At 40.6% G+C, this 16,311-nt stretch overlaps 1 protein-coding gene across 2 annotated transcripts in view; it reads right to left on the bottom strand.

Moving 5' to 3' along the window:
* The window catches only part of LOC106608512 (hypoxia-inducible factor 1-alpha inhibitor), a 41,606-nt gene extending 37,185 nt beyond the window's left edge, over positions 1-4,421 (bottom strand). For both annotated transcript variants that reach the window (XM_045722093.1, XM_014206459.2), the window contains exon 1: positions 4,071-4,421. In XM_045722093.1, the coding sequence (XP_045578049.1) occupies positions 4,071-4,244 (174 nt within the window). In that variant the 5' untranslated portion in view covers positions 4,245-4,421. The remainder of the gene's footprint in view (positions 1-4,070) is intronic.
* Between the last annotated feature and the right edge of the window lie 11,890 nt (positions 4,422-16,311).

The raw sequence follows: 16,311 nt of genomic DNA, 5'->3' as shown, positions 1-16,311 counted from the left end.
ACGGTTATTCTTTAAAAGTGTTGTCCTCACCATATTCCCACGGGGGACCAGTACGGAATTTTTTTTAATGAAATGTGTGCATTCACTACTGTAAGTCGCTCTGGATAAGAGCGTCTGCTAAATGACTAAAATGTTAAATATTAAATGATCATGCCCCATTCAAAAAATGTAGAACTAAGAACAGATATAGCCCTTGGTTCACTCCAGACTTGACTGCCCTTGACCAGCACAAAAACATCCTGTGGCGTACTGCATTAGCATCGAATAGCCCCCGCGATATGCAACTTTTCAGGGAAGTTAGGAAACAATATACACGGGCAGTTTGAAAAAGCTAGCCTTTGCTTTCCTAACATAAATTTGCATCCTGTAGCACAAACTCCAAAAACGTTCTGGGACACTGTAAAGTCCATGGAGAATAAGAGCACCTCCTCCCGGCTGCCCATTGCACTGAGGCTAGGAAACACTGTCACCACTGATAAATCTACGATAATCAAGAATTTCAATAAGAATTTTTCTACGACTGGCCATGCTTTCCACCTGGCTACCCCTACCCTGGTCAACAGCGCTGCACCCCCCACAGCAACTGGCCCAAGCCTCCCCCATTTCTCCTTCACCCAAATCCAGATAGCTGATGTTCTGAAAGAGCTGCAAAATCTGGACACCTACCCCTCAGCAAATTGGATGTAGTCTGTCACAGTGATTTCCGTTTTGTCACCAAAGCCCCATATACTACCCACCACTGCGACCTGTATGCTCTCGTTGACTGGCCCTCGCTTCATATTCATCGCCAAACCCACTGGCTCCAGGTCATCTATAAGGCTTTGCTAGGTAAAGCCCTGCATTATCTCAGCTCACTGGTCACCATAGCAGCACCCACACGTAGCACGCGCTCCAGCAGGTATATTGCACTGGTCATCCCCAAAGCCAACTCCTGCTTTGGCCACCTTTCCTTCCAGTTCTCTGCTGCCAATGACTGGAACGAATTGCAATTCTTTAAAAAAAAAAAATTAAATCACTGAAACTGGAGTCTTATATCTCCCTCACTAACATTAAGCATCAGCTGTCAGAGCAGCTTACCGATCATTGCACCTGTACACAGCCCATCTGTAAATAGCCCACCCAACTACCTCATCCCCATATTATTATTTTTTTTGCTCATTTGCACCCCAGTATCTCTACTTGCACATTCATCTTCTGCACATCTATCACTCCAGTATTAATGCTAAATTGTAATTATTTTGCCACTATGGCCTATTTATTGCCTTACCTCCCTAATCTTACTACATTTGCACACACTGTATATAGATTTTTCTATTGTATTATTGACTGTACGTTTGTTTATCCCATGTGTAACTGTGTTGTTTGTGTCGCACTGCTTTGCTTTATCTTGGCCAGTTCACAGTTGTAAATGAGAACTTGTTATCAACTGGCCTACCTGTTTAAATATTTGTATTTATTTAACAAAACATTTTTTTTAAATTTACATCTAAACAAGTGGATGATTTATCTTAAGCCTTCCCTAAATGTATATCAAAAAATAAATAAATATGGATCTAACTTCATTGGATTGTATCTACAATTTTTTCTAAATTACCAAAAAATGTATAAACTTAACCTCAAAATCATTTTGATGGAATGACTTCAAAAATGTTGATGAAACAAGGGACATTTGTAGTTGATCAAGACTAGTGGCAGCCAGAGGAACTGTTTAATGTAATGAAAATGAAACAATGAATGTGCAAGATTTGGCGGAAGACAGCTGAGCCATTCTGGAGAGAGACTTGCCTATACCGTCGCCACACACTACTCTTCTTGTCTCAACATTTTAAAATTATACTCAAGACACTTCACACATATTTTAGATGCTTTTCTCTGACAGCTCAATATCCAGCTAGGCCAATTGCAATGCGCGCTGCGCAAATTGCATGCTTCCCAAATTGGCATAGGTCTACAAGCTTGCGATTTTAAACAATCCATAGCAACAACAAAAAATAACAAGCTAATTATTCTCAAATCCTCTGTAGCTGTGATGATTTTTGGCAAAGTATTTTGAATGATTTAATTACTTCTGTATAGACAGGAGTAATTATATAATATGCCATTTCTCTCCTGTTCTTTTGGATTCTATATAAACTTTATTTTGTTGTGCAGAAGCCATGGGAACAATCCTAGTCATATTAGCAACCGATCCAGTTGTTGCATCTTTAGATTCCCCCTCTTTCTAAGTTTCAAACAGAAATGTTCATCTCTGTCACATATGGAACTGCCATCAGGTGTGCTGTAATTGCATTTTGACAAATGTTTGAAAATTATGTTTTATTGGCTGCTTCATTACATGAGTTGCATGTTCTGTTAAGAGGCATTACCATAATCTAAATGTGATTTCTGTCATTCTGATCACCGTGGGTAGACGCCCTAATTGGTTATGCACCCAATGCATGTGCGTCCGGTAAATTTCTCAAATGGCCGGTCAATTAAAATCTTACCGATCACATTGCCCGGCGCCACATTTTCATAACGGAAACCCTGATTCATATCCATAATTATGCATTACCCTGATTCATATCCAGAATGATGCATTTCTGTGTAGTACAGATCAGGGACCCATGATGAAATGCTGTTAACGGGAGCAAATCCACTTCACTTACTGTAGTTCAATGACCAAAATACATTTTTTCAAACTCAAGGTGTCAAAACATAGCTGACCCCCCATTCTTTCTGCAAACATCTTTGAATCTTAATTTGGAGCAGATATTTACCTGAGGGAGATTTTACCGAAATTCTGTTACTCAAACTTTGCGTCTGCACAGTTCGTCCAGTAAATGAGTTTTTGTAACATTTTCAGTGTAAATTGTTTTTGTTTGGCATACATTTTAATTGAAAAATAACTGTTGCATCTCTCTGTAATGTAGGCCACATTATAAATCAACTAGCCAATATAATTTCATGGGAACCCACGACATATCAGCTCTAGGAAATGCAGACTGACTTTTGGTGAGATGCATTCAGGTGGAGGTATGATCTGTTTTATTATTGAACAGGTCATAGTCCAGATTACCTGGTTGAAAAACTGTAAAGGACAGGAGAAAAAGTCTGCTTCATATGCTACCTATGAAAATAAACTAGGCTATGGTAGGTCAAACTGATTATCTGCACTTCAGAGTGTCATTGCTATGCAGACTTCCATGTAAAGTCCAGTGTTCTCTGGTCTTGGTTCTGGGGACCCACAGGGTGTAGCCTAAAGCCAAGCTTGTGTTCCAGTCCAGCATCAAAAACACGTTTCACCTAATCAACTGATCATCAAGCCCTGTTAATAAATCGGTACAGGAACTGCACATTCTGTGTAGGACCCCAGGGCCAAGTTTGAAAAACACTGGACTTGTCCACTATTACCCAGACCAGGTGGGGTCTCTCTTGCATGGTATTTAATCCATGCAGGACAAACCTGGGTTAATAGAGAAAAAAAAAAGTGCTGCGACTGTCAACATATTGTAGCAAACGGAGGGATCTGGAAGCAAACCCGGGTCTCCGGCGTGAAAGGTATAGCGCCAATAGGATTAACCAACTTGGTGGAATTGTAACGTGGATCATATAGTGAGGCTGGCTACACTGCCCCTCCAAACGGTAAGGAACTTTTCCATGCTTCGACTTTCTTTTAAGCCCCTTCACACGTCCACCCATGCATTCCGATGGCCTCACGGTACCATCCCACTTCGGACACCAGTGTAGCTAACGGAGGGCGTGGGAAGCAAACTCAGGTCTCCAGTGTGAAAGGCTGACACCCTGCGCCAATAACCCATAATAGAGAATTGTAACATGCCTCATTTGGCGAGGATCGCTAAAATATGCTTAGCTAGTTAACGTTAATTAGTTGGGCTAGCTTGCCCAGCTGATTCAGTTGGGAGGTCATTTGGGTACCTTACCACAACATACAGGATACAAGTTGGAGGTATTGACTAGCTAACCGTTTTGTCTCACTGAACACTAACTTAGGTTCCAGTTCGAGTTAGCTGTCAGACTCGAACAGGAAACTGACAGTGCATATGAATTGTCATGACTTGTCACTTTACCTCGTTGTTTATGAGCATCTCCGCTCTAGGATCCGTGTGAGAGAGTCTGGGTATCGGTCTGGTCTGGAAAGGATACTTTCGAAGTTGATATTCGCTCCAGATAGGACTGTGGACCACCGAGAATGCTGCGGCACCGCCTTCGCTCGCCGTCGGATCATTCTCGACTGTTGCCATGCCTGTGCACCGAACCCAAGATTGCCCCTCGCCCACTATCAAAATATGTTCTCTTAACTCGATATACGAGAACTATGCAGTATACTACCTGTTTGCTCACAACATTACCATGCAAAAATAGTCTGTTTCGTTTCTGATGCAAGAAACGCCGAGTCTACAAGTATCGTCAGCAACACTAAAAAAGTACTTCCGGTTCACGGAATTTCACAAATTTAAAAATAAAAGTCCCCCACGTAATTAGCATGTAAATCATGGTGGGGCAGACCCCCCCACCAAATTGTTTTGATCCATACCACAACACAATACTAAACAATACATTGATTGCACTATAACAGTGACTAATAGGGCCTACATAAAACTGTCCCAACAGCAGAGCTATCCTTTCAGCACCATGGAGTGAATCCTTACCATCGCTACACCTGGCTATCAGTGGAGCCTTGTCTATCAGCGAAACAGTTCATTATGTCCTCATTTACTGCCTTTTTAAAAACCACAGCTGATATTGATGACTAGCTTAAACAAATGTGGTTACTACTGACTCCTTGTGGATTTGTGAAAAGTTGATAAGAACCGCATTCTCCTTCAATAATAACAAACTGCAAAATTAGTTTTGAGTTTTGAACCATTCACAAACATCATTACGTTGATGTTCAGTAAATTCATAATGTTTATTCTTATATCATTAACACTTAGCTCTAAGTATAAGCAAGTGCAAGCAAACGTGTTGTGATGAGGTAGGCCTACTCGGTCAGCACTTTCAAAATGGACATCAACAGAAATTCAGATAGATGTTAGTTCAGATAAATTCAGCAAGATGTTGAGGCCTTAACTTTACTCTTTTTTAAGTCACCTCAGAGAGAGAGAGAGAGAGAGAGAGAGAGAGACTCGGTTAGCCTACAATTTGACGTATTTTATTAGCCCTATGTGGTCAAAAAAGGATTTGTACTGGTCCCCCATGGGAATCAAACCCAGGACCCTGGCGTTGCAAGTGCCATGCTCTACCAACTGAGCTACATTGGACTTGGACCACACACACACTAGTATTATGTTATGACAATGCAAGTTGCTTCCTCTGAGCTCAAAATGGCCTTTATACCATCTTCATCTGAATGTATGATATATGAGACCTGGAAATCTAGTGCATTTGTAGTGTCCAGAACAATAACTAATTTTATCTTTTTCACCTTTATTTAACCAGGTAGGCAAGTTGAGAACAAGTTCTCATTTACAATTGCGACCTGGCCAAGATAAAGCAAAGCAGTTCGACATGTACAACAACACGGAGTTATACATGGAGTAAAACAAACATACAGTCAATAATATAGTAGAAAAATGAGTCTATATACAATGTGAGCAATTGAGATGAGATAAGGGAGGTAAAGGCAAAAAAGGCCATGGTGACAAAGTAAATACAATATAGCAAGTAAAACACTGGAATGGTAGATTTGTAGTGGAAGAAAGTGCAAGGTAGAAATAGAAATAATGGGGTGCAAAGGAGCAAAATAAATAAATAAAGACAGTAGGGGAAGAGGTAGTTGTTTAGGCTAAATTATAGATGGGCTATGTACAGGTGCAGTGATCTGTGAGCTGCTCTGACAGCTGGTGTAACGGCCGTCATTGAAGAGAGTAGACCAAGGCGCAACGTGGTTAGTGCTCATCATGAATTTATTAAAGATAGACCACTTTAAACAAAAAACAGACAGCCAAACAGTTCTGTCAGGTGCAAAACACTAAACAGAAATTAACTACCCACCAACCCCAAAGGAAAACAGGCTGCCTAAGTATGACTCCCAATCAGCGACAACGATGTACAGCTGTCCCTGATTGAGAGCCATACCAGGCCAAAACAAAGAAATACAAAGCATAGAAAAAAGGACATAGAATGCCCACCCAAATCACACCCTGACCAACCTAAATAGAGACATAGAAAAGGCTCTCTCAGGTCAGGGCGTGACAGCTGGTGCTTAAAGCTAGTGAGGGAGATGTGTTTCCAGTTTCAGAGATTTTTGTAGTTCGTTCCTGTCATCTCACATGAACAATGGCCAAGTATCCACTTATTTTAATATATGTTTTTTTTGTATCCTTATGATTTTGAAAATGTACTACACAGTAAGGATTGGACTCGTTCATCTTTCCTGCAAATAGGCCTACCCATGAGAACTTATTGAAATGCCTACCACTTCTCTCAGAATGGACCCTCTCCCATTAATCACGAGCCAATGTAAACACACCATTATTTGGAGTGGTATGCCTGAACCCTCCAAAATATGCCTCATCTGACAAAACCCATTTCCTTGCTTATTTTGACATCAACCTCTCCAGTTACATGTGCTCATCTGAGTCAGTTGTCATAGAGCTTACAATTTCCTCATCTGATAAACCTCTACCACAATGTTCTGTCTCAGTGGTAGTATTCATTCCCAATATCTTTGGTGTCTGAGATTTGATTGAGCTGCACCACTGACAGTTCCTTATACGAACTCTTGGCTCCCCCAGCTGACAAGGTAAGAATATGTTGTTCTACCCCTGAGTAAGGCAGTTAACCCACTGTTCCCCAGGTGCTGATGACATGGATGTTATTTCAGGCAGCCCCCTGCACATCACTGATTTAGAGGGGTTGGGTTAACTTCTCTAGGGTAGGGGGCAGTATTTTGACGTCCGGATGAAAGGCGTGCCCAAATTAAACTGCCTGCTACTCAGACTCAGAAGGTAGGATATGCATATTATTAGTAGATTTGGATAGAAAACACTCTGAAGTTTCAAAAACTGTTTGAATGATGTCTGTGAGTATAACAGAACTCATATGGCAGGCAAAACCCTGAGAAAAATCCAACCAGGAAGTTGAAAATCTGAGGCTTGTAGTTTTTTTAATTGATTCCCTATTCAAACTACAGTGACTTAGGGGTCATTTTGCAGTTCCTAAGGCTTCCACTAGATGTCAACAGTCTTTAGAACCTTGTTACAGGCTTCTACTGTGACCTGGAAGGGAATGACAGTCATCTCAACCAGGTGTCTGGCTGAGTGCCATTAGATCAGTCATGCACTTGGCCGTCGGCGGGAGGTGATTTCATTTTCCTTTCTGAAGACAAAGGATTTGTCCGGTTGGAATATTATCGAAGATGTATGATAAAAACATCCTAAAGATTGATGCTATACATCGTTTGACATAGTATAACTTTTTGGACTTTTGTAGTATAACTTTTGGACTTTTCGTCTCAACAAAATGCGCGAGCATGGCGCATTTGGATAACTCGACTGAACGCGCGAACAAAACGGAGGTATTTGGACATAAATATGGAGTTTATCGAACAAAACGAACATTTCTTGTGGAAGTGGGAGTCCTGGGAGTGCATTCCGACGAAGATCAGCAAAGGTAAGTGAAGATTTATAATACTATTTCAGACTTTTTTGGACTCCAGAACTTGGCGGGTAACTGTATAGCTTGCTTTGATGGCTAAGCTCTGTACTCAGAATTTTGAAAAATGTGCTTTCGCCATAAAGCTATTTTGAAATCTGACACAGCGGTTGCATTAAGGAGAAGTGTATCTATAATTCTTTCAATAACTGTTGTAAAGTTTATCAACGTTTATGATGAGTATTTTTGTAAATTGATGTGCTTATTCACCGGAAATTTTGGAGGCAATACATTTTCTGAACATTACGCGTCAATGTAAAATGGGGTTTTTGGATATAAATATGAACTTTATCGAGCAAAACATACATGTATTGTGTAACATGAAGTCCTATGAGTGCCATCTGATGAAGATCATCAAAGGTTAGTGATTAATTTTAGCTGTATTTCTGTTTTTTTGTGATGCCTCTCCTTGCTTGGAAAATGGCTGTGTGGTTTTTCTTGTCAAGGTGATGTGCTAACATAATCTAATGCTATGCTTTCGCCGTAAAGCCTTTTTGAAATCGGACAATGTGGTTGGATTAATGAGAATCTTATCTTTAAAATGGGATATAATAGTTGTATGTTTGAGAAATTTGAATTATAAGATTTTTGTCGTTTGAATTTGGCGCCCTGCTATTTCACTGGCTGTTGAATAGTGTGTCCCGCCGGTGGAACGGTCACGTCCCACCTACCCAAGAGAGGTTTTAAATGTGGAAGATGCATTCAGTTGTACAACTGCCTAGGTAACCCCCTTATTGGTATTTGGCACCTCCATTAGCAAGAGTGTATGAAATGGAGTTTTATTTCACACTACGGTAAGCAACAACAAAAAAAGTGTTAACTTGATTTGCTTCTTCAACTGATATTCCACACAAAAACAGCCAATTAATTTATTGGAATTAATATAACATGCAGAATTAAATGTGGGCATTACAAGAAAGACAGAGTAATAACCAGGAGGCTGTTTGACACAGCCCCCCTGAAAAACGTAACATATTGGGGTTAGTAGAACCCTGAAAAACGTGACATATTGGGGTTAGTAGAACCCTGAAAAACGTAACATATTGGGGTTAGTAGAACCCTGAAAAACGTGACATATTGGGGTTAGTAGAACCCTGAAAAACGTAACATATTGAGGTTAGTAGAACCCTGAAAAACATAACATATTGGGGTTAGTAGAACCCTGAAAAACGAAACATATTGGGGCTTGTAGAACCCTGAAAAACATAACATATTGAGGTTAGTAGAACCCTGAAAAACATAACATATTGGGGTTAGTAGAACCCTAAAAAACGAAACATATTGGGGCTTGTAGAACCCTGAAAAACGTAACATATTGAGGTTAGTAGAACCCTGAAAACATAACATATTGGGGTTAGTAGAACCCTGAAAAACAAAACATATTGGGGCTAGTAGAATCCTGAAAAAACAGAACATATTGGGGTTAGTAGAACACCAGCTGAGTATTTTCCACCCCAGTTTATTTGAGACAGGTAGAAAGGTTTTCTCTTTACCCGTTTGTGGTCTTAAAATGACAAAACTATGAAATCACATGAATATGCTTTTGGGCCATATATTTGCCACATATTTGGAGATAGGCTGACAGTGACAACATAACATTCTAAAAGTGTAGCTGTCCACGGCGCTGATATGTGTCTCATTGTTCAAATGTCAGCATAAAGCTTCCTATGACTTAGCTTTTTGTTCAAACTCACTGGTTTTGTATTCTAAGGACTCAAGTGAGCAGACTGGACCCTGGTTTTTCCTTTACAGTGCTATTTATATACCATGGAGTGTCCAGGCTAGAGGTCGACCGATTAATCGGAATGGCCGATTAATTAGGGCCGATTTCAAGTTTTCATAACAATCGGTAATCTGTATTTTTGGCCACCGATTTGCAGATTTATTTTTATTTTGAATACTTTTTACAACTTTATTTAACTAGGCAAGTCAGATTAACAACACATTCTTATTTTCAATGACGGCCTAGGAACGGGGGTTAACTGCCTTGTTCAGGGGGGATTTTGCAACCTTCGGTTACTAGTCCAACTCTCTAACCACCTGCTTTACATTGCACTCCACGAGGAGCCTGCATGGCAGGCTGACTACCTGTTACGCGAGGGCAGCAAGAAGCCAAGGTAAGTTGCTAGCTAGCATTAAACTTATCTTATAAAAAACTATCAATCTTAACATAATCACTACTTAACTACACATGGTTGATGATATTACTAGTTTATCTAACGTGTCCTGCGTTGCATATAATCGATGCGGTGCCTGTTAATTTCTCACTGAATCACAGCCTACTTCGACAAACGGGTGTTGATTTAACAAGCGCATTTGCGAAAAAAGCACTGTCGTTGCACCAATGTACCTAACCATAAACATCAATGCCTTTCTTTAAAATCAATACACAAGTATATATTTTTAAACCTGCATATTTAGTTAATATTGCCTGCTAACATGAAATTGTGTCACATCTCTAGCGTTCATTGCACGCAGAGTCAGGGTATATGCAACAGTTTGGGCCGCCTGGCTCGTTGCAAAATAATTTGCCAGAATTCTACGTAATTATGACATAACATTGAAGGTTGTGCAATGTAACAGCAATATTTAGACTTGGGGATGCCACCCGTTTGATAAAATACGGAACGGTTCCGTATTTCACTGAAAGAAAAAACGTTTGTTTTCGAGATAATAGTTTCCGGATTCAACCATATTAATGACCTAAGGCTCGTATTTCTGTGTGTTTATTATATTATAATTAAGTCTATGATTTGACAGAGCAGTCTGACTGAGCGGTGGTTGGCAGCAGCAGGCTCGTAAGCATTCATTCAAACAGCACTGTCGTGCGTTTTGCCAGCAGCCCTTCGCTGTGCTTCAAGCATTGCGCTGTTTATGACTTCAACCCGGGTGGGTATAATTTGTGGAACGTTCCAACAAGAATCTATTCCAAAAACTTCGTAAATAACAAGGTTGCCAAAAAACAACGCATACAAAGTTGTATAGCGGCAGAATAAGATACCGGGTAGGGAGTGGTCTATTTCATTGCGTTTTTCACTCATCACGTTTATTCCGAAAAATGTCTGTTCTCACTCTGGTTGCCTATAGACAAACATTAAGAATAAGCTACGTGGTGAGTTGATGCCTATTCGGCAGCTAGTTAGCTTGGTTTGTATGCGTTGCTACTTTGTATGCGTTGTTGGTTGGCAACCTTTTACTTTAGGTTTTTTGGAACAGATTCCTGTTGGAACGTTCCACAAATTATACCCACCCGCTAATAGCGTTTCAAACGTCACTCGCTCTGAGACTTGGAGTAGTTGTTCCCCCTGCTCTGCATGGGTAACGCTGCTTCGAGGGTGGCTGTTGTTGATGTGTTCCTGGTTCGAGCCCAGGTAGGGGCGAGGAGAGGGACGGAAGCTATACTGTTACAAGGAACTTACATTTACATTTTAGTCATTTAGCAGACGCTCTTATCCAGTGCATACATTTCATTTCATGCATTGTTTTATTTTTTATAGTATTTTTTTATTTTTATTTTTATTTTTTTGGTACTTAAACGTTAGCTTTCTTACATGGCACATATTGCACTTTTACTTTCTTCTCCAACACTTTGTTTTGCATTATTTAAACCAAATTGAACATGTTTCATTATTTATTTGAGGCTAAATTGATTTTATTGATGTATTATATTAAGTTAAAATAAGTGTTCATTCAGTATTGTTGTAATTGTCATTATTACAAATAAATAAATACAGGCAAAAAAATCGGCCGATTAATCGGCAGCGGGGTTTTGGCCCTCCAATAATCGGTATCGGCGTTGAAAAAAAATCATAATCGGTCGACCTCTAGTCCAGGCACCCCACTTTAAACTGTTTGACCACAGTAAAAGTCCAGCAACACTTCCTATGACCTAGCTTTTAAACTCCTCTTATTCATATTTTAGGGACTCTAATGAGTAGACTGGATCCTGGTTTAATGGACCCACAGTCAATAGTTTTTCCTGTAACGTGCAATTCTTTGCAATACAACAAAAATACAGTAAGACTTTACTTAAACATAACATCTGAATATCTTTTACCAGTAGGCTATTATTATGATCTTGACATTTATCTACTTAAGCTCCAAACATTTATCAATGTGCTCAACCTTATAATGTTATGTATCTTATGTAAAGTAGTGATTCTCTTTAGTTTAGATTTTTTCCCCCATGTAGTTATACATATTTTTGGTTTTACATAATTTTATGCATTATGCACTATGCAAAGATGCAAAAAAGATTGGATTTCGTATAAATACAGTGGTTAACAGGGACTTTTATTTTGAATGCAAAATCCCAAAACCGGAAGTCTTAATGTCGATAGGATCCAGCTAGTGTTGCTGCATAAAACCCAACGGGAAATACAAAGCTAAGTGTAGTACCTGGAATGTGAGGACCGCGACATCTAGCGTACTAAATGACGAACTGCTATTGAGCAACTTTGCACACATCCATCAGATGGCGTCAGAGTACTAAACTCAGCAAAAAAGTAACGTCCCTTTTTCAGGACCCTGTCTTTCAAAGATAATTCGTAAAAATCCAAATAACTTCACAGATCTTCATTGTAAAGGGTTTAAACACTGTTTCTCATGCTTGTTCAATGAACCATAAACAATTAATGAACATGCACCTGTGAAACGGTCGTTAAGACACTAACAGCTTACAGACGGTAGGCAATTAAGGTCACAGTTATGAAAACTTAGGACACTAAAGAGGCCTTTGTACTGACTCTGAAAAACACCAAAAGAAAGATGCCCAGGGTCCCTGCTAATCTGGGTGAACGTGCCTTAGGCATGCTGCAAGGAGGCATGAGGACGGCAGATGTGGCAGTTTGGCAATAAATTGCAATGTCCATACTGTGAGACGCCTAAGACAGCGCTACAGGGAGACAGGACGTACAGCTGATCGTCCTCGCAGTGGCAGACCACATGTAACAACACCTGCACAGGATCGTTATATCCGAACATCACACCTGCAGGACAGGTACAGGATGGCAACAACAACTGCCCGAGTTACACCAGGAACGCACAATCCCTCCATCAGTGCTCATACTGTCCGTAAATAGGCTGAGAGAGGCTGTACTGAGGGCTTGTAGGCCTGTTGTAAGGCAGGTCCTCACAAGACATCACCGGCAACAACGTTGCCTATGGGCACAAACCCGCTGGACCAGACAGGACTGGCAAAAAGTGCTCTTCACTGACAAGTCGTGGTTTTCTCTCACCAGGGGTGATGGTCGGTTTCGCATTTATCGTCGAAGGAATGAGCGTTACACCGACGCCTGTACTCTGGAGCGAGATCGATTTGGAGGTGGAGGGTCCGTCATGGTCTGGGGCGGTGTGTCACAGCATCATCGAACTGAGTTTGTTGTGATTGCAGGCAATCTCAACGCTGTGCATTACAGGGAAGACATCCTCCTCCTTCATGTGGTACCCTTCCTGCAGGCTCATCCTGACATGACCCTCCAGCATGACAATGCCACCAGCCATACTGCTCATTCTGTGCGTGATTTCCTGCAAGACAAGAATGTCAGTGTTCTGCCATGGCCAGCGAAGAGCCCGGATCTCAATCCCATTGAGCACGTCTGGGACCTGTTGGTTCGGAGGGCTAGGGCCATTCACAGAAAAAAATATATTTCTCAGGTTTCTGACAGACAGTCACAGTGGATACAACAAATTGTGAATTACATTCGCTTGAAATCTTGAAATGAGAGACACCCATGAAATTATGTAGAAATAAGATCAATTATGTATCCATGCCCATCTCTCTGTGTATGTGTGTGTGCAAGGTTGGACAGATCAACTATGTTAAAAAAATATGCTATTTTTGTGTGTTGAAGGCAAACACTTGTAGCACACATCTTGATATAAGAGTAATCCAATATGTAATCAGATGTTGAATGTAACTTTAATCTGATTACACATTTTTCAATAGTAATCTTGTTTGATTACAGTTAGGCCTACTTCATTTTTGTAATTTTATTACGTAATCCTTGTTACATGTAATATGTTAGTACCCAAACCTGTGTGTCTGTGTGTCGTCTCTGCGTGTATGTGTGTGTGTCGGTGTTCATCTGTCTGTGCATGTGTGCGTGCACATGCGCACCAGCATGTGTGTGTTAGGCAAAAGAGGTAGACACATACTTTAGAAATGCTCTGTCAATATTTCAACATTGGTTACAGTACCCCCTTACTTCATTGACCCCTTGGTAAACTCACACTTTGAAGATGGCATTGTGCTTATTTTGAACACCATTGACTTTGTGCAGTATTCTGACCAGCTGATCAAGGCTATGTTTCTTTACTCTGTGACTTTGGCCAGTTTCTGTACCGTTTGTACCAACCACTTTAAAGGCCCACTCTGTTATAGTTAGGGATTGGGGAGTTTAATAATTATTTTGCCATAAATAACATTTATAACATTTATACTGTAAAACTTTCGGTTATATAATCCCCTCTCCTCTCTTCTCCTCTCCTCTCATTTTCTCTCCTCTCCTCTCCTCTCCTCCCCTCTCCTTTTCCTTCTCCTTCATTGTCCGTCTATCAGCATCATTCAAGCCCCGGGACTGATGACGGCCTCCTGGTGTGTTCCCATGCTCAGTGTTTCCTGCTCCGAGCAGGGAGCTAAGCTGATCCCTCTGATGCATATTCTCTTCCTATTCTCCCCACAGATCTCCACAGTAAATGGATTGACTGGCATCCCTGCTGTGTTGAGACAGGGGCTCACATCTCTATCCTGCTGATACCCCACAGCATTCTGCTCCGCTCTACTCCCCGGCCGGACAGACAGTAGATAACTGATGGGCAAATCAGTTGATTTAGAATAGATATGCACTCTGGAGCAGCAACATTACTGTGTGTGTGGGGTGTGGGGGGGTGAGCACTATATGTATTACGAGATCGCTTTTATTTCAATACTGTTTATTACAAGGCTAATTTACTGTATATTCAACTCAACAATAGTAGAACAGAAACTGAAAAATGTAGCAGCAATAATAGTTATTAAACCATTGTTCTCATGGGATCCCTCGATGGTCTCTCTCTTGTCTCCTGGCCTCTTCTCCTCTGTTTGTCTTTGCTCTCTCTCTCTCACACACATCCATAGTGACCCTGGCCCCTCTAGGTGTTGTGTGTCCAGCTCCACTAAGCCTACAATCCTATTAGTTAGGGATTCCAGGAGGCATTAAATGTAATTTTCCTATTTTCCATGCTTGTATCATCACTTGAGTGAATTAGAGTCATTCTTGTCCTGTTATCTGTGTGTTATTCTTCGTCCGATTGAGACTGATACAACGGCCGTAAGAGATTACAGATCAATGTTAAAGGAACGTTTAGTGTAAAACTGAATGATTGTTAACTCATCTTTTTAGGTATAGTTTGACTAAACAAAACTGTCGAATGTTTGCTGTTACGTTGGAATCAGATTTCCAGCAAAAGTTCCAAGACAGATACATTTTAGAATGAATCCCAATTAAAATGCTATTGTCATGGAATATTTGAAACCATCATGGAAGACAGTTTGCTGATCCCATGACATCTCTGTCTCTGTTCTCTATCTGTCCCTCTGCTTCCAGTGACACCAGAACTACAGAATAGATTGACCCTCCGGGCAGAGAGAGAGTGGATCTTTAATCGCTCCCTCTTCCTTGGCAGTGTCACCTCTACCTCTCCGCCACCTCGGACTCATACCCCAGAGCAAACTGGACCTGGCAGGACCAGCCCCCCCACCCTGACCCTCGAAGCATTGGACAGAGAGGAGACGGAAGTTCAGGCCCCAAGGTTAGAGGTCGCGTCACTTTCCAGTGGGAGATCTGTTGTGTGTGTGAACCATGTTTCACACTGCATTCTGCATTTGAAACATAGATGTTGGTGTGTGTGTGTGTGTGTGTGTGTGTGTGTGTGTGTGTGTGTGTGTGTGTGTGTGTGTGTGTGTGTGTGTGTGTGTGTGTGTGTGTGTGTGTGTGTGTGTGTGTGTGTGTACATGTTGTACTATACTTGTGAGTACCAGAAGGGTTAGGGAAAATAGGGTTTTGGATGGGAATCAATTGTTGGTCCCCAAAAAGTCCTCACAAGTATAATAAGACACAGCTGTGTGTGAGAGAGTCAACCATGGCCGTATGATATCCCAACTTAAGTTACACCACACAATAGAATGTTTCCCTGAGCATTTTTATGTATAATGTATTGCTTCACGTGAAGTTCCTTCATTTCTTACAGTTTTTTACAATCACTTTGGCACTAATTGGCACTCATTTTTCAAAACTCTAGACACAAAACTCACAACCAATGATCAAAATGCAAATTTTGCCAAACTCTAACACTTTTTCCAATTACTTGGATACAATACACATAAAGCTAAGATCATTTGTTCATTGAACTAAAATCACCTGTTCAAAATGACACAACTTAACATCAAAGTATTACCATTTCAAAATGCAATTCACACATTACATCTGAGATGACTGTCTATTCATTTCATTACAATGATCTAACTATCAACTGATACAACTGATCAAAATGATAAGTAACTGTTGCATTACTCTTAATGCATAGTTTTATGGAAACTGACAAACAATATTCCATGTTTAGATCATGAAAGTTTCAGGATAACGAGATCCATTGACACCATTTACCGTGGAA

Source organism: Salmo salar, chromosome ssa01 (assembly GCF_905237065.1).
Source record: "Salmo salar chromosome ssa01, Ssal_v3.1, whole genome shotgun sequence".
Lineage (NCBI taxonomy): Eukaryota > Metazoa > Chordata > Actinopteri > Salmoniformes > Salmonidae > Salmo > Salmo salar.
This window is presented reverse-complemented; position numbering and strand designations above follow the sequence as displayed.